Source organism: Apodemus sylvaticus, chromosome 3 (assembly GCF_947179515.1).
Source record: "Apodemus sylvaticus chromosome 3, mApoSyl1.1, whole genome shotgun sequence".
In the NCBI taxonomy this organism is placed as follows: domain Eukaryota; kingdom Metazoa; phylum Chordata; class Mammalia; order Rodentia; family Muridae; genus Apodemus; species Apodemus sylvaticus.
The window spans coordinates 102,601,552-102,626,706 of record NC_067474.1 but is presented as its reverse complement, the minus strand read 5'-3'; the positions used below and the strand labels follow the sequence as shown (position 1 = coordinate 102,626,706).

The 25,155-nt window shown below is 44.1% G+C and overlaps 1 protein-coding gene across 1 annotated transcript in view; it reads right to left on the bottom strand.

Annotated features, from left to right (window-relative positions):
• The window catches only part of Mtap (methylthioadenosine phosphorylase), a 46,220-nt gene extending 39,251 nt beyond the window's left edge, over positions 1-6,969 (bottom strand). The window contains exon 1 of the mRNA XM_052176752.1: positions 6,773-6,969. Within this exon, the coding sequence (XP_052032712.1) occupies positions 6,773-6,805 (33 nt within the window). The 5' untranslated portion in view covers positions 6,806-6,969. The remainder of the gene's footprint in view (positions 1-6,772) is intronic.
• Between the last annotated feature and the right edge of the window lie 18,186 nt (positions 6,970-25,155).

Here is a 25,155-nt window from a genome sequence, read left to right as displayed (position 1 = left end):
CCAAAAGACACTGCAACAGAGAAAGACAAAGAGACCCAGAAGGAAGAGTCTGTGCACTGAAGCTCCCAGAAAAGAGGCCACTCCCAGCTTAAAGATTCGACAAGGCTGAAGGACTGATTAGAACTTCTGAGTTGTTGCAGAGCCAGATCGTAGGTCATACCTCTGGTTCTCTTGTCTACCCACATCTTATCTAACATCCTAGTCACCAGGAGGTGACACCTTCTGGAATGATCTGGTTTAGCAGACCACTAAGTTCTAGTAACTGGAAGCTAAGACCATCATCAGATGGACTGAGGGGCTCCCTGCTCTGCTGTAGGTTGTCTAATCTCAGTTCCCACCAATGTATTTGAATTTTATCCTGTAACAAAATAAACTTCATGAAACCATTGATAGATACACTGCAACATTTCCTTTGGGGTCACTTGTATCCATGTTCCTGGTAGGCAACTCATTTTGGCTCAAAATGAGTTTGCTTTGGAATTTTTTTTTTTTTTTTTTTTTTTTTTTTTGGTCAAAATATTTGGAAAACACGGCTACTCCAAATCCAGACATCAACGAGGGTTACCACAGAAGAAACCAACCCTCCTGGCAATGCTCTGGTTACCTGGGACAACCAGCCTCCAGCACCATGAGATGCTGTCTGTTGAGCAGGCTCTCCAGCCCATTGAGTTGTGCTAACGCCATCCTAGCAACCTAACACCTTCACAGAAGTCAGAGGAGTCTGGAAAGCCTGCAAGATCCCAGCAGCCTCTCGGGACTCGGAAGCTCGTATATTTCAGACCTGAAATTGACTATCTGGTTTCTGAGGAGCATCTTCCTCAAAACTCGCTGCATTCCTTCCAGGTCTCTTTTGCTTGTGGAGGAAAGGCAGGGTGTGGCTTAAGTTCCTGACTCCTCAGCTGATGGGTATCAGCAGCCCCTGTAGGTCAGATATCAGACCCCAAACTGCAGAGGATCTGACTCATGGACAATACATTTTATCCAAAGGGAGAGGAGGGGAGGGGAGGGGAGAGGGAAGAGGGGAGAGGAGGGAAGGGGAGAGAGAGGAGAGAGAGGAGAGAGAGAAGAGGGGATGGGTGGGAAGGAGAGAAGGGTGAGGGAGGAGGGGAGGGGAGAGGAAAGGGGAGGAGGGGAAGCTGCTCCAACCACAGCGGTAAGGAAGCATACCCGGCATTTGAGGTCCCAATACCCATGGCAGTGGTCCTCCTCACAGAGCTGACCCATGTGTTCCATCTCCCACAGCATAACAGGCTGCAACCTTTCGCATGCGGGTTCTCAGGGGATAGTCAAGAGGCTCCTCCAAAAAGATGTTTACACCCCAACCCAGAACTTATAAATATCATTCCATGTAAATAAACTTAAAGTGAGATGGGGGGTCTACCCTAGACCATCTGGATGGGCTGTTCACGGACTCCCGAGGGTTCCGAGAGCAGGGAGTCAAGAGGGAGAAGGGTGTAAGGGTGTGCTGACCGAGGGCATGAGTGTAAAGCAGGCAGGCAGGCGGGCAGGCAGGCAGGCAGGCGGGCGGGCAGGTGGGCAGGCGGGCAGCAGGCAGGCGGGCGGGTGGGCAGGCATGCGGATGTCTCCGGAAGCGTGCCTTCTTCCTGCCCAAGATCCTAGTTAAGGGTCTAAGGCTCTCCGCTCCATCACATACAAACATTGATGTTATCTGTTTATTTTCTATGTGGGTCAGACTTTTAATTAGCTCATAGAACCAGCATGGAAATTGTGGAGAGCTCTTGGTGCCTCTTACTGAAACTGGCAAGTACTTGTCACTGGGCTCAAGAAAGTCGGCTCAGATAAGAATACTCACATTTGGGCTAATACAAAGCTCAAGGAAAACTCAGCCTAGGAGCGTATGACTTTCTTTTTACACGCATGTGCGTGTGTGTGTGTTCCTATGTCTCCTTACCAGGCAGTCTCGAAGGCAATGGCCCAGGGGTCTTTAACCAAATATGAAACAGCTTTCCGTGGGGCGTCTGAGAGTAGGTAACCCAGTGTGTACCCGTCTGTTTGCCACATGAGGGAGGCGGTACCGTTGGCACTCTGTCCGGAGAGGCTAAGTGTATGCTCTGTACTGCAAAGCTCAGGATGATTCTACAGAACAGTGGCAGCCAGGTTCAAGGCAGTCCAGAGAAGAGTTTTAAAAGCCATCCTCCAGACCAGGACATTCTGACTCTGAAGTCTACCACTGACCCACAAAGGGACCATATTCCCTTTCTATCCATCTACACATGATTAACATTTTTTACCTCCCAGAGGAGAAACTAGGCACGGGCCTATCTTGGATCACTGAAGCAGCTCTCCAGACCCCCCTCCCTCTCTGGAAGCCAAAGATTTGCTTCACCTTCTATACGGGTCAAGCACACAGCCGGTCATGGTTAAACCTGGACAAGGTTTCTCTCAAGTCCTCCTGGGCAATGTGCCCCCTGCTGTCTCCATTTAACTTACCCTTAAAACCCGGATGTACTCCACAGCTCTTCTGCTAAATAAAGAGACCCTCACACCTCACGCTTGAGAGCCCACTCAGAAACGTGTTAGTGGAAGGAATCTCCTTGCTTCTCCTCCTTGCTTCTCTCTGGAAAGGGCTCCTCAGCACCTTTTGGGTTGGAAAGCAGACACAGGAAGCACCCTTTCCCCACTGCTACCCCCCCACCCTATCTCTACTCTGCCTGCAGAGCCTCACTACTTCTACAGCTGCCAGCACAGACTGGCACACGTCCCATGGCTTCTGGCCAGAAGTTGTCCGTTGCCCAGTACAGGCAATTCTGTACAGAGCAGCCAAGGAATCACTTAGAAATATAAATCAGACACTACCTCTTTGTTCACAATCCTTAAATGGCTTCCAAAGCATTTAGAATCAAATCCAAATATTGTTAGCCTTTTTTTTTTTCTTTTGAGACAGGGTCTTACTGTAGCTATAGTTGACCTAGAACTCACTATGTGCTCTACATAGTTTAAGATTGTCTTAAAACTCTGCCTCCCTCACCTCAGGGTGCTGGCAAATTCTCTACTGTGGTTTCTCTCCTGAAGGCCTGCACCCAACTAATTCTCATGATCATGAGATGTGTCTACTTCAAGGCAGTGATGCTCAACCCTTCCCCAGACCTTCCTCAGTCCTAGCTGTCCATGCAATCTCAGGCTCTTTATCATCATTTCAACTATTAGCTTGTCTTCAATGTGCCTAAAGTAGCTATAAGAAAATCAGACTTACAATCATATTTCTCACAATCTGCAGGCCCTTGGAGAACTCAAGATTATGGCCAGTTTAGTGTCTGGGAGAGCCCTTGGGTTCACAGAAGGTCCCTTAACTGGCAGAACCGTGTGGCTCTCAGGACCTGATGCCTTTCACAAAGATGCTGTTGCCATCAAGGAAGCGGTATAACCATGACGTCATCATCCCCAGCCACCCCATCATCATCTCCTCAAACAACCAGGCTGGCAGCAGAGCTTGGAAACCACCGCCTAAAGGCCTTTTCTGCCACTCCCCTGACTCCACGAGCTCCCTCATTAAGTCTTCCAGCTCCAATATAAGACAAACTTAAAGAAAACAGGAACACTGTTTTACTCAACTGTGCATTCTCAGAGCCTGGCAGGTTTCCAATAAGTATTTCTGGGAAGGATTCTACCAGTAGACAGATGGATTACATTGAGATAATAAACATTAGACTGCCCATACAAAACCGGCTGCGTTTCATCTGAAAGGTCCATCATATCTCTTAATCCAATGGTACTGGATTTAAGCTCGAACCCCTAGTAATATTTCCATTTGCAAAGGAAGGTCCCAGAGTTAGCATTAACGGAGCAAGCACTGAGCTGGGTGTGCGGCATGTTACTGTATTTAAATCTGACATCTCAAAGAAGGTGTGATCAGCACTGGACTTCTAGCAGAGGACCCTACAGCTCACTGCCCTCAGAGTCCACTGCTGATACAAGATAGGCAGCATTGGCATAGGAGGCCAGGCGTCTCAGGTCCAGTGTGGGACTGTTGTCACTGAAGTACATAATAAACCAGTTGCTTCTCAGAACCAGATGGAATGGTACAGTGAGTCAGGCTGCGAGCCACCTGCCAGACACGCAGTGTGCCTCCTACACTTGGAGAATGCCCAGTGGTTTTCCGCAGAGGTGGCCTGCGTACGCACACACCCAAGCTCTCTATTCCCTCTTCACTCACAGTAAAGCAAACGAAACCACTGTCTCAGCTCCAAGAACTATCTTGCATCTACTTGCTGGGAATGCCAGGTTTTAAGTCTGTCATTATTTAGGATCTGTATCAATACGGGCGTTAGCTTCAGATCCGTAAGAAAGAATCTACATGGTCTTAGGATCTCAAGTGAGCAATCTACCTCTATGACCTGATGTACAGAGAAAATACAGTTTGTGTGCAGTGTGTGTGTGTGTGTGTGTGTGTGTGCAAAGGCCAGGGGTAGACATCAGGTGTCGTCCTCAGTTAAACTTAACCCCTCTTTCAGTGAGAAAGGCATTGTCATCGAATCAAGAGCTCACCAATTTGGTTAGGCTGAACAGTCTTCAACCACAAGCGTCTCCCTGTGTCTGCCTCTCTTGGCAGGACTGCTGATGCTGGTGTCTGCAAGCAGCTCCCTGACATGGGTGTTGAGGGGCCCGGTTCACGTTCTCACACTTGGGCTGCAAGCACTCCAAAGTCACTTCACTCTAGCGCTAAGATAGCCTTTTATAAGGTTATTTCGCTCTGGATATGGACCCTGCGTATTTTCTCTTTGGGATGCTGCCTTAGCAGGTTGTGGAACACGGTGCTGGCAACATGCATGCTTGTTAACAATGCTCCCACCTGTTGCAATCTCAAGGAGAGAACTCAGCAGGCATTCCTAGCACCATTTATATCTCTAAGTTTTATTTCAAAAGCTTGCCAAGATAAAAAGATACATATCATTCAATATTGACAAAGCTCTTTCTGCTCTTGAGTGGACCACATTCATTTTGCAGGGAAACTGTGTGTTGGGCAGAAGGCTAACCTTAGACTAAAGCAAATTCTTTCTGTTGAGATATGCTGGTCCTTGCATGAATAGTATGACTGCGTTGATTGAGTGAAGCACCAGCCATTCAGTTTTACTGGCATTGTGGGACAGCAATGACAAACAGATTTATCTTCAAATCATAGGCCTCTACTTCAGTGAAATTTCTTGGATTTTTACAAGCCACGATTCCCCTTTTTCAGTTAAGAACAAATTACTACATCTGGCCCCACCTAATATATGCTGTTAGGGTAGAAAGGTGTGTGTGGGTGGCCGAATGAATGACACCCATGGACATTTGGAATTATCTCACTCCTAAAAACTCAATCATACCCAATACAGATACCATATTACTAGCCTTTCCCGCCTACAATATGGTAAAATCTCCATTTTATAAGTACCCACTGTACCTTGCAAGTGCCAGATCTCCCACGTGGGACGAGTCAAGGTAGCAGGAAGAGCAAGTTAGGCTAGAGAGACCAGCGCTGCAGCCAGCAGGGGCTGAGCATCTCCAGGGGGAGTGGTACTAAAGGAGGGTGTCAGCGGGGTTCCAGTCCCCCCTCCACCACCCCACTCCCCACCATAGCCCCTGTTACCACCGGAATGCAGATGAGTTGAAATGAAGACCCTCTCTGCCCCATTCCTGCTGACTGGAACCATGGCTTTCTACAAATGTAAATAATCCTTTTCAAAATCGAAAACACAAAAAGTTGGCCCGAGTGTCTGAGTGTAGAACTTCACCCCCTCCTCTCATCCTGAGTGGTTCATGACCCCCTGCGAGGCCCCAGTCAACAAAGCCCTGGCAGGCTGCAGGCTAAATGCAGAGATGGGCCTCTTGCAAGGGAATCAAACAGCACTGCAGGCAATCAAAAAGGATGCCTGAAAACAGTGCACTCCCTTTATCACGGGTTAGAAATTCCTAAAGTGAATCAAATCAACTGCGTTCTTGGCTGATAATAAACAGCCTAGAAAGGAGTTAGCCACCAGTTTTTCCTGTGCTCCGTTTTGCCTCGTTCTACCCATCAATCAGGATGTGTTTAAAAGACCCAGGGGAGGCTCACTCCAACTTTCAGAACTCATGCTCTCCTCTGGCCAGCTGTTCCCAGCGCACAAGAGTCCCTTGTGTCCAGATCTCTGGGGACCTGAGGCCTGAGAAAATAGCTCTAACTTTCAAGGTTGCAAAGCAGTTTAAAGATAGAGGCCTCCAGGTTGGGAGCGGTCCGCACTCCATTTCAATGTTTTCAAAAGTCTCAGAGCTCCCACAGCTCTGCGCTGCCGAGGTAAAACAAAGCAAAAGGAAATCTAAGTTTGGAGGGGAAAAAGCTGAAGCGTGCAAAAGAGCAAGTGCCAGCTCTCCCACGTGGGCCGAGTCAAAGTAGCGGAAGCTCAAGTCCGGTAAGGCTAGAGGGACCCGCGCGCCGCAGCCACAGCCGCAGGAGCTGAGCCCCGCGTCAGCTCCCGCCTGGAGCATCTCCAGGGGGGAGTGGTACTAAATGAGGGTGACAGCGGGGCGCAGTCCCCCCTCCGTCACCCCACTCCCCATCAGAGAGCCCCGGTTACCACCGCTCGGGCCCGGAATGCAGATGAGTTCAAAGGCTGGGGACAACGGGGTGCGCTGGCGGTGGGTGCCGGCCACCCCCCCCCCCAGTCTCTCCCGGCTCAGATGTGGGTGGGGAGCGATCGGGCTGGGGACACAGCCACGAAGGTAAGGTCTCTATGGAGGGGCAGGAGGGAACCGAGCAGGGGTGGCCCACTCGCAGCTTGTAGGGTGATCTCACCTTCACCGCTGTGCAGGCGGAGCCCGAGGCCATGTCTGCACTGGGGTAGTCCACAGTGGGCCGCAGCGCGGGGCCGGGAGGAGACTGCGGGGCCGGCGCCGCGCGGGAGTGAGCAGAGCGGGGCCCACGGGCTCTGGCTCCTCCTCTTCCTCCCGGGGAGCGCGGGATTGGCTGCTCTCCTGGCACCCTCCTCCTCAAATCAGGCTACCTCCTCCCGTCCCTTTTGCAGACTTTTCGGCTTCTTGGGGCTTCTGCTGTCACTGTGCAGTCTGATGGCTCGTCCATGATCAGGAGTGAAGCCACCTAGGACGTGCTTGGCACTTTCTCTTTTAACTGTTTCACAAGAACTTGGTGAGGAAGCGCAATACTGCCAGCTCTGCGGTGATTTGGCTGCCTCGGTGGCCAGAGCTGTACAGTCAGGCCCTGCCGCATTCCCGGGCTTTGAGGAGGGCGGAGGGAAACTGAAGAGTGCTGGCTTGAGATTCCCGCCCCCAGAGCTCTGATTTAACAAACTGGTTTATTTAGCTTCTGCTTGGCGGGAAGCTTTTAAGGAGGCAGGGTCCTCCCGAACACCCAGCCTGGTGCTACCAGGCAAGGGGCATTTTTAAAAATCCTTTATACAATGGCGAGTGGTGCAGATTTGTAATCCCAGTCACTCATGAAGCCTGAGCAGGAGTATGACATGTTCAAAGGTTTACTTGGCCACAGAGTGACTTCAAGACCATCGTGAGCAATATTCAGAGTCCATCTCAAAAATAAACAGAGGGCTTGGTTTTTAGCTCAGCACTAGAGTGTTTATCTAGCATCCAAGGAGTTCCTAGATTCAATCCTCACTCCAATAAAATGAGCATAGATTAAAACAAAACTTTTTTTTTTTTCCCGAGACAGGGTTTCTCTGTGTAGCCTGGCTGTCCTGGAACTCACTCTGTAGACCAGGCTGGCCTCGAACTCAGAAATCCACCTGCCTCTGCCTCCTAAGTGCTGGGATTACAGATGTGTGCCACCACCGCCTCGCTAAAACAAAACTTTCTATGCCAGGGCAGCATAGACTACAGCAGGATTCAGAATCAGGATCTGTGTGTCTGTGATGCAATAGCAGGAGCTACTCTGACCCCAGCGACCTTTCCCCTGGACACTCTTGTATTCTGTCCACTCCATCCCCACAGTTACCAGAAACAGCCAGATAGGTGTGGCCCATTATAAAAGGGGCTGCTTGCCCCTCCTCTCTCTCTTATTCCCTTACCCTCTTACGCCTCCCCCTCTTTCCACGTGTTCATGGACGGCCTCTACTTCTCTGCTCTCTCCCTCTCTCTGCCCTTCTCTGCCTCTACTACTCTCTTAACTCCCCTCCCCATGCCCTAAATAAACTCTATTCTATGCTATACCATACTGTTGTGTAGCTGGTCCCTCAGGGGGAAGGGATGCCTTGGCATGGGCCCACTGAGGAACCCCCTTACCCCCACCTCACCACACCCCCATAGAACATATTCTTATGCGTCTTTCTCTTTTTATAATCACAACACTCACTCTGAGAGGCCCTAATCCCTTCTCTACTAGGATGATTCATTATAGCCTTTGATGGTCCATCTAAGCTGTCCCAAACAAAATGCTGGGCAGTAATTATCTTTTTTTTTTCTTCATTTAGTTCATTATTTATATGTGTGCACACACAAATGCCTGCAGGTGTGTGTGTGTGTGTGTGTGTGTGTGTGTGTGGTGTCCCGAATCCAACCTACAGCTGGAGAGCCAGGCAACTGTGAACTGCCTGATCTGGCAGGTTTTGTGCTCAGTGAGAACCTGTAGGGGTCCCTAATGTATGACTCTCATCAGGGAGGTTCCAAGCCGGTCAGGATTGAACGCCAGGACCCCCAGAAGCCTGGGCAATGCGACACCCACGTGACCCAGCCCTCCCACCACTGTGCAGCCGCACCAGAGTCCGGAAGTGCCTGGAAACGGAATTTAAGTCTACAAGTGCTCTTAACCCCTGAGCCATCTCTCTAACCCTGGGTGACAGTTATCTTAAGGGTGGTCCCCACTGGGCCATCAAGAAGGGGCAGAGTGAAAACACCGCTTTTGGGTGAAGTGGTGACATGTGTTGTTTAACTTCAGTGTTGTGACAAGATAAAAAAAAAAGGTGGTCCCTGAGATATAGAAAAGCTACAGATTACTCTGTGGTTGGGAAGGGAATCAAGGAAGGAAAATCTGTTTTTTTCTTTTCAGTAGTGTTAAGTGAAAGTTCTCAGAGAAAAAGTACCATCTACCTAACATTCTACAAGGCCGATTGCCTAATCAGGATTTCAGTGATTGTGGAGAGTTGGAAGGGGTGCTTAGGCAGGCCCATGCCCAGGCACCTCTTCCCCCTGAGGGACCACACGCACACAGACATGGTATAGAATAGAGTTTATTCAGGGCAGAGAATGAGGGTTAGAGAGGCAGAGAGAGAGAGAGAGAGAGAGAGAGAGAGAGAGAGAGAGAGAGAGAGAGAGAGAGAAGGAGAGAGGAGAAAAGTGGAAGAATAGAGGCCCTTTCCCCCCACACCACCGTGCCACATTCCCTAAACCCCTCTCTCCCTTTTTATGCCCTCTTCTTTAGTGCCGAAACCAGGAACAAACCCTTCAGCAGCAATGCAACTCCATTCACCGCATCTCCATCTTCCCTGGGTGTGGATGCCTCCTGAAGCTGTGTAGACCCATCTGTCGTCATTATTCCCTCTGGGTCTAAGTTTTCTCAAGATCTAAACATTTCTTCTGTCACAATCGTTTTAGGTTATAAAATACAATGGAAAGCTGGGTGTGGTGGTGTAAGGCTGTGACTTTAGCATTCAGAAGGCAGAGGCAGGAGGATTATAACTTTGAGGCCGGCCTGAGCAACCTAGTGGTATGCTGTCTCAGAAACTTAAAAAATAAACATAACAGCAGAAGGAATACAAAATATTAGGTTAGGATGCGGTGGCGAGATGGCTCAGTAGGTAAAGGAGCTTGCAGCCAAGGCTGATGGCCTGGGCTTGACGCCAGAGCTCACAGGGGCGGAAACGATGGAGAGATCATCTTGTGTTTTGTATGGACGCATTACCTGTCAATTAAAAATCCTATGGCCTATAGGAAATGGTAGAATAGAAAGTGGGACATGCCAGAGGTAGAAAGAATTCTGGGATAGAGCCAGGCCAGGGAGACTTGCCCAGGAAGATGTGACTAGTCAGACTCGTGGTACCTGAGCATAGATAACCAGTCACCTGACAGAATGTGGGTTATTTTAAGTTATGATTCTAGTCAGAGAAGAGCCTAGCTATATAGCCAAGATATTTGTAAATATATTTTGAGTCCAAATCTTATTTCTGGGAGGATGGGGCTGGGAGAAGAACGGGCGGGACCAAGCTACAGGAGACAAGAACCAATTCCTGTGGATTGTTCTTTGACCTCCTCATGAATGCTCAAAGGTATGGTACACACACACACACACACACACACACACACACACACACAATCTACTACAAAAATAGACAATGGTTAGGAGCCTGAGAATACCTGATGGATGAAAGTACTTCCCTAAGGGCCTCTCAGCTCATGGATCTGTTGGGCCTTTGGAAGCCTGCCACCCAGTGCAGGATGTAAGGAGCTTTATGGCCAGGAGATAAGAGCAACCTCTTTGTTTAAATTCACTTTACATCCTGTTCAAATCCCCTCCTCCTTCCCCTCCCCCTGCTATCCTCTCCCACAATCGGTTCCCCTAAGCCCCTCCCTTTCTCCTCTGAAAGAGTGGAGGCCTCCCCTGGGCATTACCCCGCCCTGGCACATTAATCTCTACTAGGCTAGGGACATCTGATAGGAGGGATCTTAACCAAACTGTGTGCCAGCAGGTCTAGACTCTTCTCTTCACTGCCTTTCTGTGGAAAGCTAGACACATAGACAAGTTGAATTTTTATAAACATAAAGGATCTCTGGACAGAGGTGTGTGGAGCAGACTACAGTGCCCTTTGGAGTTTTCCTCCTGTTGTGTGTGGGCCACATGCAAGCATTTCCTAATTAAACAAGGGATGCCTGTGAAGAGAGATTTCCTGCTCAGGGGTTCTTGGAGATATAGCTTACATATTTCAAGGAAGAAATTTGTTCTTCTAGACAAATCTGAAACAATCTTCTGTATTCTTCTAAGAAACGAGGCATCCCTTATAAGTTGTCAGTACTACTTTGTTCTCTGTGGCTCACCCAAAGTCATTCTACCCACCACAGGACGCAGTGGTGCCCCCATTGTACATTACAGAAAACAGACAGCAGTGTGATCTGACATTACAGTGTCAACCACAGGAGTTTTGATGGTTGGTTTTCTATTTTCTAAAACTATTTTATTTTAAAAGTGTGTGTGTGTGTGTTCATTTGTGATTATAGGTGCTTGCAAGTTCTAGCTGTATAGGTGAAGGTCAGAAGTCAGCTCTTAGGAGTAGTTTTGTCTGTTATTTTGTTTTTTTTTTTTCCTGTTACATGTGGGAACTTAGATCCAACTCATTAGTTCTTCATGTAAAGCCCTCTACCCACTGAGCTATCTTGTAAGGTCAAACAATTTACTTTAGAAGAACATGTCAAACTGAATTCTTACCAAGTTTAGAAACAGATATATTCTGAGCTAGGCATGGTGGTGCCTGCCTTTAATCCCTTGTTTAAGAAAGAGGCCGTGGCAGGCAGATCTCTGAGTTTGAAGCCAGCCCGGTTACATAGTGAATTCAAGGCCAGGGTTTTCAAAAAGAAACCCTGAAAGACTTTGTTTCAAAAAAAAAAGAAAGAAAGAAAGAAAAGGACCATAATATTCTAACACATCCAGTCCAGCCTTATCAGAAATGTTTAGTTGAGTAATAATTGAGCAGGGCAGCAAAATATAATAAGCTGAAACAATGAGCAGAAAGAAAATACTAAAATAGTGAAATACAAATTGGGTTTATATTTTTGGACAAGGCAGTAAATCTGTATCCTATAGAATTCTTTACTATGGACAAATTCAGTTCACGTCTGTGACTGAAGAAGAATGAAATTCTACTTTATTTGTTTCTTAAATGTGTGTGTGCATGCATGAGTGTGTGTTTGCTTGTGTGTGTGTGTGTGTGTGTGTGTGTGTGTGTGAGAACAGCTTGGTAAAGTCATTTCCTTCCTACTTCTATGGATTGAACTCAGGTCACTGGACTGTCATGGCCAGCTCCTTTAACCACTGCGATAGCTCACAGCTTGTGGCAGTAACGATCTTCAAAGTAATGCCTGAAACCTCAATTTTTGAACTCTTTACCAATAAGAGACAGCAAAATAAGCTTTATCCTTTGGACAAGGGGTTGGCAAACCTTGCCTGTTAAAAATCGAGTAGCCTGTGAAACTCAAAGGTGCTGGTAATAACTGAAGAAATGACTTGGTGGTCCCATGTAGTTATGAATTTATGGACACCAACATTTAAGTTTCACATGTGAGAAAATACATTTTTATTGTGATTTCTCGAGACATTTAAGAGTATACAATTTATTTATTACCTTGGAAGTATGTAGAAACTGTATAGAGTACTCTTGCTACTCAGAGAGTGTGGATGCGATAGGCCTTAGGAAGACTTGTTTGCCCATACTTCAGAGTGGTGATGTGAAAAGGCTGGTGCTAACAGCTTTGCCCTAGTTTTAAGTTTTTGGCTTATTTTTTTCTTAGTAAGTATATAATAAAAGAAAGACAAAACATTTAAATAGTAAGTGACTTCCCTTTTAGAAACCCTTTTGGGCTATTATGGGGGAATACTATGAGACAAGAAATCCCAAGGATAAACCTAGGAAAGTAATTGATATTCATTCTATTATTATTTTTGTTCTTGCTGCATTTCCCCTCTGTTAAACTATAAACTTATTTTTATAAAGATAATTCTAAACAAGTGTCCAAGCCACATTGTTAACAATGCCTTTTTTGTCTTTTAAGATAGATTCTCTCTATTATGTAGCTCTGGCCGTCCTGGAGGTCACTATGGAGGGAAGTCTGGTCTGTGAGTCAGAGATCCACTTGCCTCTGCCTCCCCAATGCTGGGATTAATGACATGCACCACCTCACACAGCCAACAGTTCTGACTTATAGAACTATATAGATGTTAAGAGATTTATTCTTCTTGTGTGCAGTGTGTGTGTGTGTGAGTGTGAAGCATGCACGTGCATATGCTAGTGTGCCTGTGCACACACATACAAAGGCCAGAAGAGATGCTAACTGTCATCTTCTATCACTTTTTGCCTTACCGCCTGATCCAGGGTCTTTCATTGAGTTGGAAGGTTGACATTTTGGCTAGGCTAGGCAGGCTGGCCAGTGACCTCCCAGGATCGGCCTGTCTTCATCCAGGAATGCTAGGACATATAGCCATGTCCTATAAGTGACATAAAAATACATATATCACATGTAGTGTGTGTTGGGGATTCAGACTTGGGTCCTAACACTTGCATATCAAGTGCTCCTGTCTGTGAAGCCACGCCCTAAGCCCTGGCTTACATGATTTTGTTTAATGTTTTATACATGTTTCCCCAGCTTCCAACTGCTAGCCAACACGGTTTCAGTTTGTGTCACGAGTAGCTGCTCACTCAGGTCTGAACAACTGTCTTTCAGTGTCCCACAGTCCCTTGTAAGGGAGAACAGATAGCTCTTCACTCCCTAAAACATGGCCTCAGGGTGAGAGAGCTATGTGACAAGGGGATCCAGTCTGGAGCAAGAGTGAGGTCAAGTCCTGTCCAAACCTGAAAAATCCTGTCCTGAGACTGGCTGGAATAGGACTGTCTTCCTCCTTCCTCTGGGTCTGCTTGTTCCAACACAGGCAAGCCTTATGGTCCCCACCTCTGCCATCCTGAAGTAGTCGTGTATCCTGGTAACCAGACTGCAGATTGAACTTCCTCTCTCCCTATAAGGCCTTGCCTGGCAAGCACCTGGAATTCTTCTTTATGTAAATGAAGTGTTCCCAGCCAATGACATACACTCACCCTGAAACCCCCCACCCACTCTCCAAGGTTTCTATAGCTCTTGTTACTGCCAATATATAAGAGCTGTCTCACTGAAAACCATCTCCAGAGAAGGCTGTTTCTCCAGCATTCATGCCAACCTAGTTCCTGTCTGACCTACTTGCCTTATCTGGTGCACAACTGTGCCCGGATACCCTGGGCTGGCACATGACTAAGTTAGAGACTATTTTTGGTGTTTTCAAACCAATCCAGGACCATCAAATACTTGGAAAGCATTATTAATTATTTATAAATTTTGTTAATTATCAGCTTTTCTACAAAATTTTCAGTAAGACCCTAATTTAACGACAAAAGTGGTGTACACACACAGTGATGTACAACATGCCCTCAACACAGGTACTGTAAAAAGGGCGAGTAAAAATGGTGACCTGAGACCCTAGTGCTTAGGAGATGGAGGCAGGAAGTTCAGGAGTTCAAGACCATCCTATGAATAATTAATATTCATAGGATGCATGAAATGCATCTTCTTAGTGAATGATATCAGCTTTGCTACTGAGTTGTAAACCTTAGCCTCAGACCAGTGGGCAGGTGGGATGTTGCTGCTGCCTCTGGAGGTGTTAAAGCTTCATGTTTCCACAGCCTTGCAGTTACCTGGGCTGAAATAACAATTCTAACAAGGTGGGAGCCATTAGACGATTCCTCATTCCATGTGGCTGACCTTTCTAAAGCATTTCACTATTTCTACATCCTAGTTCTTGTGAATAAAGCAGCTGCAAACAAGCGTGAGCATGTGTCTCTGTAGTAGGAAACAGTCTTTGGCTGTGTGTCCACTAGAGTATTTGGACCATAGGGTAGATCCATTTCTAGTTTTCTGAGGTATGACCACACTCATTTCCATCCTGTCTGCACCAATTTGCACTCCTGCCAAAGGGCTTGACCTTCCCCATTTCCCACATCCTTGTTAGTAATTTTTTTTTAAATTTTAGACATCTGATTTAATTATTTGTAATTAATAATCTAATTACAGTAATTTAATTATCTGACTGGGGTAAGATAAAATCTCAGAGTAGTTTTAATTTGCATGCCCATGATGGTTAAGGGTGAGAACATCTTTAAAAATATTCTTTATATATAAAATTTGAAAACTCTGTTCAGTTCCATAGAGTTTAATTGGGTTGTTTGTTTTCATGATGTTTAGCTTTTGAGTTCCTAGTAGACACTGGCCATCTACCGGATGCACAGTTGGCAAAGAGTCTCTCCAAGCCCCCACATTATGTAGGCTGCCTTAACAGTTTCCTTTGTAGAATAGAAGCTTTTTAATGACATGAAATTCAACTTGTTGATTGTTGGTCATTTATGGGTCAACTCATATATTCAGAAAGTTCTATTCAGAAAGTCCTTACCTGAGTCTATATTGTGACCTGTACCCTCTGCTTGTCCTTCTAGAAGTTTCTGGTCTGACTTTGAGATCTTTTGTCCATGTGGAATTGATCTGTATATGACTGAGAAAGAAGGATCAAGTTTCTTTTTTCTATGTGTAGATAGTTTTTTTTTTTTTTAAACATTTGTTAGAGATGCCATCTTTTCTCTTATGTATGGCTTTAGTATCTTCTCTTTTTACAAAAATTTCCCCCTTCCCTTCTCCATTTTGCTCCAGGCTCCGTTTGCTCTGGCCCATAGGTTTGTTGTTGTTGTTTCTTACTATGGATGGTTGTGAACCACCATGTGGCTGCTGGGATTTGAACTCATGACCTCTTGAAGAGCAGTCAGTGCTCTTAACTGCTGAACCACCTCACCAGTACTTAGTATATATACCAGGTGACTGTGGATGCATAGAGCTGTATCTGGGCCCTCAGTTCTAGTCCATCTATCAACATGGCTGGTTTGTGCCACTATGTTGCTGGTTTTACTACTATGCCTCTCTAGTATAATTTGAAGCAGGTATGATGATCCTCCCAGCAGGCTTTTTATTGTTCATGTCTGCTTGGCTCTCTGGGCTTTTTTGTGTTTTCATATGAATTTTATCATTGTTTTTAGAGAATTTCTGTGAAGAATTGTGTTACAGTTTGATAAAGATTGCATTGAATGCGTAGATTGCTTTTGGTAGAATAACCATTTTCATAGTATTGATCGTGCCAATCTATGGATATGTAAGGTCTCTCCATCTTGTGGTGTCTTCAATATATTTCTTTGGTGTTTTGAATTTTACGTTTTAGAGGTCCTTTACTTTCAAGACTTCACTTATTCCAAGGTATTTATTCATTTGAGGCTGCTGTGAAAGGCATTGCTTTCCTGTTTTCTTTCTCAATTTTTTAGTCTTTGGTATGTAGGAAGGCTACTACAACCAAACATGTTTATTCTTTCTACTTTTATGTGTATGAATATTTTGCATTCACAGGACTGATGTTACAGAGAGTTGTTAGCCACCCTGTGGGTGCTAGGAACCAAATCTGCGTCCTTTAGAAAAGCAGCCAGTACTCTTAACTGTGGAACCATCTCTCCAAGACCTCTGTATATACTCAGAATCCCCCCTTCATAGTTTTAATAAAAAAGAAGAAGGTACTAGGTCATGACCAGAAAGCAGATTCAGTGGGATGGAATTTTCTCCTGTCAATAATCTGAGAATTTCAGTAGTATTGTATGCAGACAGGAATAAACTCATAGAGGAAAAGTTGTAAATATCAACAGGAAAGTATGACTAATGGGGCAAGATCCTGGAGAACGACAGGGAGATGGGGTCACAAGTGTTTTCAGAGGTCATTATCTTATACTAAAGACAGAGACTTCAGGCTGTAAGAAAGGAGGTGAGACTAGGAACTCCAGAATACTCAAGCAGTTGTGAAGAACCTCATGGAGACCAGTTCTGGTGGCCCCATTTTCTAAACAAAGTAGGAGCTCGGGTATACATCATTAGTTAAGGGGGAAAACTGTAGATGCATGGCATGGCTGTGTAACATGTTAGACTAGGGACCATGAACCTAGAGAGACACTTGTTGGCAAAGGTTCTTTTTGGCTAGGCTCCTGTAGTAGAAACAGATATTGAGGCTGTTGGCGGAAGTACACATTCATGTTATCAGTCACAGAACTCTTGACTTACTGGAAACAATGAAGCCAGGAGGAAGTTGGGTGATACATGAAGGTGGAGGACAGTCTAGGACCAGGCGACTCAGAGGAATCTAAGAACAGTATAGTTAGGATTTGATGTGAAAGAAGGAAGGACAGGAGGCCCCAGAGGAAAGCCAGTGAGCTCAAGGCTTTAGACGAGTAATCAGTTCTGAAAAGTTACAGCAAGATCCAGGAAGTGGGCATAACCAGAGTTAGATAATCAGATAGGGAAGAGAGTGTCTTTTCGTGTGTGTGTGTGTGTGTGTGTGTGTGTGCTGTTCACAGTTCATAGCATTTCTACATTAGTGTGATTGGTCTAACTTGGGGCAAGAGGCACACCATGGTCTGGACTGAGCTCTATTCAGTTCCATTAGTCATAAAGGGTGTGAGGCAAATTGTCCTGGAATAAGCCGAGGGCGTCCAGGAGAATGCTGTCCTTTTGTAAGTTGCGAGTGGAAGAGGATCCACTTCAAGAGAGCTGTGTGGAGAGAAGACAGAGGCAACTTAAATAAAAGCAGGGAGATGGAAAGGGTGGCCTGGAATGGGCTAGAGATTGTGCTGGAGTTTGTTAATTCTTAAGTATTTCAGAGTGTAGTAGAAACATTCCACATGAAGTCACAGCTTTTAGGAGGCTGAGGCAGGATGACTGCTGGGAGAACAAGGCCAGCATTGGCTACATAGTAAGTTCTAGGCCAGCCCAGGCTTCACAGTGCAACCAGCCAACCAAACCCCACTCCCCAACTCCTCACCACACAGTGATAGAATTCTGCTTAACACGGAGAGATAGAAGGAACCGACCAATCTTTGTCAAATCCAAAGGAAACATCAATGCAGGGTTGTGGATCCCGCATCTGCTCCCCAAGGCGCTGCTGAGAGTCACAGAAGAGCAGAGAACCTAGAGGCTGGGGGTTAGAGGGAACTCCAGCTGCTCCCACCGGGATTGTCCTTGGTTTGACCGGGGGCGGGGGGGGGGTAGGCTTGGTGGCAGGTGTGGCTGGGAGTGCAGAGAGGCCTTCAACAGGAGATTAGACAGCAGCCCTGCAAGCAAAGGCCTTCACCATGGCGCCCCACGGCAGATGAAAAGAGACAGTCTGTGGTTCCAAATCATTTATTGTCATGGTGGAAAGTGGATACATAAAACCATACTCTACTTCTCAGGGTGGGTCTGAGATTAAATACCTTTTGCAGGAAGTGAATCTTATTGGCAACTCCCTCCAGGTCTCTAGGTACCTCATTAGCATGGAGATCTCTGTCTTGAGCCTACTTGACCATAGGTTACATCCTTCCTATTGTCTTGAGCTGAGATGTTAGGGATGCCTTATCGTCGTGTGGAAGGGCTTAGGGCATTGCCCTTAAGTAACTGGTGGCCACACATCTATGGGGAGGCTGCAGCTATATCACAGGAGTCTGGTGCCTGGCAGCAGGTAAAGCTCCTACTGTCCCTTCAGGGTCTCCAGGGCTTCAAAGCTTTTAGCTCAACTGAGGACCAGGCTGTCACTCACAGTCCACTGCCCCTTACTCCAATTCCTCAAACTCCAAAAGGCAGACCAAATATCCAGAAAGGAGCTCAATCTGAGTAAGAGGATTTCTGGTGGTTAGATAAAAGCCAACATTCCTCAGAAACTTGTGAAGCTCATTTCCCATTTACCAAAAGGATTCATTTCCCTTACCTCCAGCACAAGGGACATATATGGCTTTCCTGTTGTACCTATCAGCATTTCAAAGCTCATGCTGGCCTCCAGAAGTCCTCAGTATCACAAGTACCTATGAGGCATTTCAGAGTCCAAGCCCCTCTCACCTCCTCTCTTACCCTAAGCTTCTTCCAACTCATGGGCTTCCCTCCCCAAAGACATTCATTTACCTTATAACCTTGCTGCAGTCTTTCTGTTTCTATGTGTCTGTCTCCCACCCCCATTCTTCTCTCACTACGTCTTCTCCATGGCCTGCTATTCTTCCCTCAGATAGCACCAGCAAAGTCCAGTGTGCGGGCTGTGTTCAGTATACCTCTTTCTCTCTCTTCTCTGGATTCTTCCAAGTGCCTCTTGGCTGATATGTGTCTCATACCTGCAATAAAACCTGCCCTTTAACCATACCACAGAGTTGTCATGTTATGCACCCTTGTAAAGAAGAAAACCAGAATTAAAAAAAAAAACTCTCAGTGAGATTAAGGAGCTTTATATATTTGCCTGATATTGATAGAATACTTAGAAGATGCAGAGAAAAAGATCATAGATGTACAGAAAAGAAGTCAAGCTGAACAATTCTAGCCATGCTGCTCCCCACCCTCTGTGATGGGAATCATAAGCATTCTTTGGAAAGGTAGTCATGCAACCCTAGCAAAAATAGACTATAGATCTTAATCTCAAGATGTGCATACTCAACCTCTGGCTTCCACCTGTGCATGTGTGCTCTCTCTCTTTCCCACATACACGTCCTCCCAACATTTACTGCCAACACTCATACATACATGCATGCATATCACATACACATATATACCAAAATAGTCCCCATAAAGCACCAAGAAAAATGGAAGACAATATTTTTGATGTAGCTATTGATTTCAATCAATGTGTGTGCATGAATGTGTGTGTGTGTAGTCATAACAATCATGCAAATTATACTTTACTCTGATGTCCTAGTTTTACTCATCATTAATTTTATTGTTTTGGCTAATTGAGGTCTTATTGTCCCATATAAAGTTTCAGATTGTTTTCTTTTCTATGGGGAATGTCACTGGAATTTTGATATGATATGGATGTTAGTGAATTGGTAGTGTACCAGCAGTAGTATGAACGTATCTGTGATGTTAATCCTTTTTTGTTTGTTTGTTTTTTATTAGATTCTTTATTTATATTTCAAATGTTATCCCCTTTCCTGGTTTCCCCTCAGAAACTCCCCTATCCTATCTCCCCTCCCCCACTCACCAACCCTCCCACTCCCAATTTCCTGTTCAGGCATTCCCCTACACTGGAGCATCTAGCCTTCACAATACAAAGGGCCTTTTCTCCCATTGATGCCCAACAAGGCCATCCTCTGCTACATATGCAGCTGGAGCCATAGATCCCGCCATGTGTACTCTTTGGTTGGTAGTTTAGTCCCTGGGAGTTCTGGGGGGGGGTTCATATTGTTGTTCCTCCTATGGGGACTGCAAACCCCTTCAGCTCCTTGGGTCTTTTCTCTAGCTCCTCGATTGGGGACCCTGTGCTCAGTCCATTGGTTGAGAGGATCCACCTCTGTATTTGTCAGGTATTGGCAGAGCCTCTCAGGAGATAGATATATCAGGCTCCTGTTAGCAAGCACTTGTTGGCATCCAAAATAGTGTCCGGGTTAGGGGACTGGATATGAGATGAATCCCCAGGTGGGGCAGTCTCTGGATGGCCTTTCCTTCAATCTCTGCTCCACACTTTGTCTGTTTCTCATCCCATGCGTAGTTTGTTCCCACATCTAAGAAGGACTGAAGCCTCCACACTTTGGTCTTCCTTTTTCTTGAACTTTGTTTGGTCTGTGAATTGTGTCTTGTGTATTCCAAGCTTCTGGGCTAATATCCACAGTGAATGAATACTGTGTGTGTTCTTTTGTGATTGGGTTACCTTACTCAGGATGATATTTTCTAGGTCCACCCATTTGCCTAAGAATTTCATGAATTCATTGTTTTTAATAGCTGAGTAGTATTCTCAGTAGTTGTGTAAATGTAACACATTTTCTGTATCCATTCCTCTGTTGAGGGACATATGGGTTCTTTCCAGCTTCTGCCTATTATAAATAAGACTGTTATGAACAGAGTGGAACATGTGTTCTTATTACAAGCCGGAGCATCTAGTGGGTATATGCCCAGGAGTGGTATAGCTGGGTCTTACGGCAGTGCTATGTCCAGTTTTCTGAGGAACCACCAAACTGATTTCCAGAGTGGTTTTATCAGCTTGAAATCCCACCAGCAATGGAGGAATCTTCCTTTTTCTCCACATCCTCACCAGCACCTGCTGTCCCCTGAGTTTTTCATCTTAGCCATTCTGACTGGTGTAAGGTGGATTCTCAGAGTTGTTGTGATTTGTATTTCCCTGAAGACTAAGGATGTTAAATATTTCTTTAGGTACTTCTTAGCCATTCAGTATTCCTTAGTTGGGAAGTTTTTGTTTAGCTCTGTACCCCAATTTTAATTGGGTTATTTGGTTCTCTGGAGTTTAACTTCTTGAGTTTTTTGTATATATCAGATATTGACCCTTTATTGGATGTTGGTAAAAAAATCTTTTCCCAATCTGTTGGTTGCCATTTTGTCCTATTGACAGTGTCCTTTCCTTACAGAAGCTTTGCAATTTTATGAGATTCCATTTGCCAATTCTTTTTTTAAATTTATTTATTTATTATATGTAAGTACACTGTAGCTGTCTTCAGACATTGTAGTTCTCTGGTGGAATTTTGGGGTCACTTAAATATACTATCATATCATCTGCAAATAGTGATATTTTGTCTTCTTCCTTTCCAATTTTTATTACTTTGATCTCTTTTTGTTATCTAATAGCTCGGGCTAGGACTTAGAGTACTATACTGAGCAGGTGGGGAGAAAGTGGACAGCTTTGTCTAATGTCAGATTTTAGTGGGATTGCTTCAAGTTTCTCTCCATTTAGTTTGATGTTAGCTACAGGTTTGCTGTATATCGCTTTTACTATGTTTAGGTATGGGCCTTGAATTCCTGATCTTTCCAAGACTTTTATCATGAAGGGGTGTTGCATTTAGTCAAATGTTTTTTTCAGCATCTAATGAAATGACCCTATAGTTTTTTCTTTGAGTTTGTTAATGTAGTGGATTACACTGATGGATTTCTGTATATTGAACCATTCCTACATCCCTGGTACGATGAAGCCTACTTGATCATGGTGAATGATCGTTTTGATGTGTTCTTGGATTTGGTTTGTGAGAATTTTACTGAGTATTTTTGTATTGATATTCATAAGGGAAATTGGTCAGAAGTTCTCTTTCTTTGATGGGTCTTTGTGTGATTTAGGTATAAGCATTATTTTGGCTTCATAAAACAAATTGGGTAGAGTTCCTTGTGCTTCTATTTTGTGGAATAGCTTGAAGAGTATTAGTATTAGGTCGTTGAATGTCTGAGGACTCTGTGCTAAACCCATCTGGTCCTGGGCTTTTTTTGGTTGGGAGACTATTAATGACTGCTTCTATTTCTTTACGGGTTATGGGACAGTTTAGATCTGATCCGTATTTAACTTTGGTACCTGGTATTTGTCTAGAAATTTTTTCATTTCATCTATATTTTCCAGTTTTGTTGAGTATAGGCTTTTGTAGTAGGATCTGATGCTTTTTTGTATTTCCTCAATTTCTGTTATGTCTCCCTTTCATTTCTGCTTTTGTTAATTTGGATACCGTCTCTGTGTCCTCTGGTTAGTTTGGCTAAGGGTTTATTTCTCTTGTTGATTTTCTCAAAGAACCAGCTCCTGGTTTGGTTGATTCTTTATTTCTACTTGGTTGACTTCAGCCCTGAGTTTGATTATTTCCTGCACTCTATTCCTCTTGGGTATATTTGCTTCTTTTTGTTCTAGAGCTTCCAGATGTGCTGTCAAGCTGCTAGTGTATGCTCTCTCCACTTTCTTTTTGGAGGCACTCAGAGCTATGATTTTTCCTCGTACCACTACTTTCATTGTGTCCCATAAGTTTAGATATGCTGTGGCTTCATTTTCATTGAATTCTAAAAAGTCTTTAATTTCTTTCTTTATTTCATATATGACCAAGTTATCATTGAGTAGAGTGTTGTTCAGCTTCCACATGTATATGGGCTTTCTATTATTTTTGTTGTTATTGAAGACCAGCCTTAGTCCATGGTGATCTGATAGGATGCACAGGATTATTTCATTCTTGTTGTATCACTTGAGGACTGTTTTGTGACCGATTATATGATCAGTTTTGGAGAAGTTACCATGAGGTTCTGAGAAGAAGGTATATTTTTTTGTTTTAGGATAAAATGTTCTATAGATATCTGTCAAATCCATTTGGTTCATAACTTCTGTTAGTTTGACAGTTTCTCTGTTTAGTTTCTATTTCCATGGTCTGTCCATTGGTGAGAGTCTGTCCACTATTATTGTGTGAGGTGCAATGTGTGCTTTGAGCTTTAGTAGAGTTTCTTTTATGAATGTGGGTGCCCTTACATTTGGAGCATAGATGTTCAGAATTGAGAGTTCTTCTTGGTAGATTTTTCCTTTGATGAGTATGAAGTGTCCTTCCTTATTGTTTTTGATAATGTTAGGTTGAAAGTCGATTTTATTTAATATTAGAATGACTACTCCTGCTTGTTTCTTGGGACCAATTGTTTGGAAAATTGTTTTCCAGCCTTTTATTCTGAGGTAGTGTCTGTCTTTGTCACCGAGGTGGGTTTCCTCTATGTAGCAAAATATTTGGGTCCTGTTTACACATCTAGTCTGTAAGTCTATGTCATTTTATTGGGGAATTGAATTCATTGATATTAAGAGATATTAAGGAAAACTGATTGTTGCTTCCTGTTATTTTTGTTGTTAGAGGTAGAATTATGCATATGTAGCTATCTTCTTTTTAGTTTGTTAAAAGTTTATTTTCTTGCTTTTTCTAGAGTGTAGTTTCTCTCTTTGTGTTGGAGTTTTCCATTTCTTATCCTTTGAAGGGTTGGATTTGTAGCAAGCTATCGTGGAAATTTGTTTTTGTTATGAAATATCTTGGTTTCTCCATCTATGTTAATTGAGAGTTTCGCTAGGTATAGTAGCCTGTGCTGGCATTTGTGCTCTCTTAGTGTCCATGTGACATTTGCCCAGGGTCTTCTGGCTTTAGTCTCTGGTGAGAAGTCTGGTGTAATTCTGATAGGTCTGCCTTTATATGTTACTTGACCTTTTTCCCTTACTGCTTTTAATATTCTTTCTTTGGTTTGTGCATTTGATGCTTTGATTATTATGTGATGGAAAGAATTTCTTTTCTGGTCCAATCTATTTGGAGTTCTGTAAGCTTCTTGTATGTTCATGTGTGTCTCTTTAGGTTAGGGAAGTTTTCTTCTATAATTTTGTTGAAGATATTTACTGGTCCCTTAAGTTGGGAATCTTCACTCTCTTCTATACCTATTATCCTTAGGTTTGGTCTTGTCATTGTGTTCTGGATTTCCTAGATATTTTGAGTTAGGAGCTTTCTGCATTTTACACTTTCTTTGACTGTTGTGTCAATGTTTTCAATGGTATCTTCTGCACCTGAGATTCTCCTATCTCTTGTATTCTGTTGGTGATGCTTACATCTATGACTCCTGATCTCGTTCCTAGGTTTTCTATCTCCACCACATTGATTTTCAAAGTGATCGTGCAAGTTTGGACTCCAACAGTGGAGGAGTGTTCCCTGCTCCACCTTACCAGCACGTAGTTTGTGCTGCCCTTTAAGGTTTTGATCTTAGCCATTCTGATGGCTGTAGGATGGAACCTCAGAGTTGTTTTGATTTGCATTTCCCTGATGACTAAGAAAGTTAAGCATTTCTTTAAGTGCTTCTTGTCCATTTGAGAGTCCTCTGCTGAGAATTGTCTTTGTAACTCTGTACCCCACTCTTTAAATTGACTTATTTGGTTTTTCTGGTGTGTAACTTCTTGAGTTTATTTTTAAAATATCTATTTTGTATATCAGCATTAGGTTGATGTAGAGTTGATGAAGATCTTTTCCCATTCTGTAGGCTGCTGTTTTGTCCCATTGACAGTGTCCTTTGCTTTAAAGAAGCTTTTCAGGCTCGTGAAGTCCCATTTATTAATTGTTGCTCTGAGTGCCTGGGCTGTTGGTGTTCTGTTCAGGTGCTTGTCTCCTCTAAAATGTTCAAGGGTAGTTCCCACTTTCTCTTCTATTAGATTCAGTGTATCTGATTTTATGTTGAGGACTTTGATCCACTTGGACTTGAGTTTTATGCAGGGTGATACATATGGATATATTTGCATTCTTCTACATGCAGACATCCAGTTCGACTGGCACCATTTGTTGAAGATGTTTTTTCTTTTTTTTTTTGGTCAATAATCAAGTTTATTTCAGGGTCTTTGATTCTACTCCATTGATTAATATATCTGTTTTTATGCCAATTTTATGCACCATTCGTTGAAGACGTTTTTTCTTTTCTTTTTTTCCTTTTTGGTCAATAATCAAGTTTATTTCGGGGTCTTTGATTACTCCATAGATTAATCTGTATGTTTTTATGTTGGTTTTACATTCTGTCTTTTTTTCTTTTTTTCTTTTTTTTTTAATCACTATTGCTCTGTAGTATAGCTTGAAATACCAGGGCTTGTGATACATCTAGAAGTTCTTTTATTAGCCAGGATTGTTTTAGCTATACTGG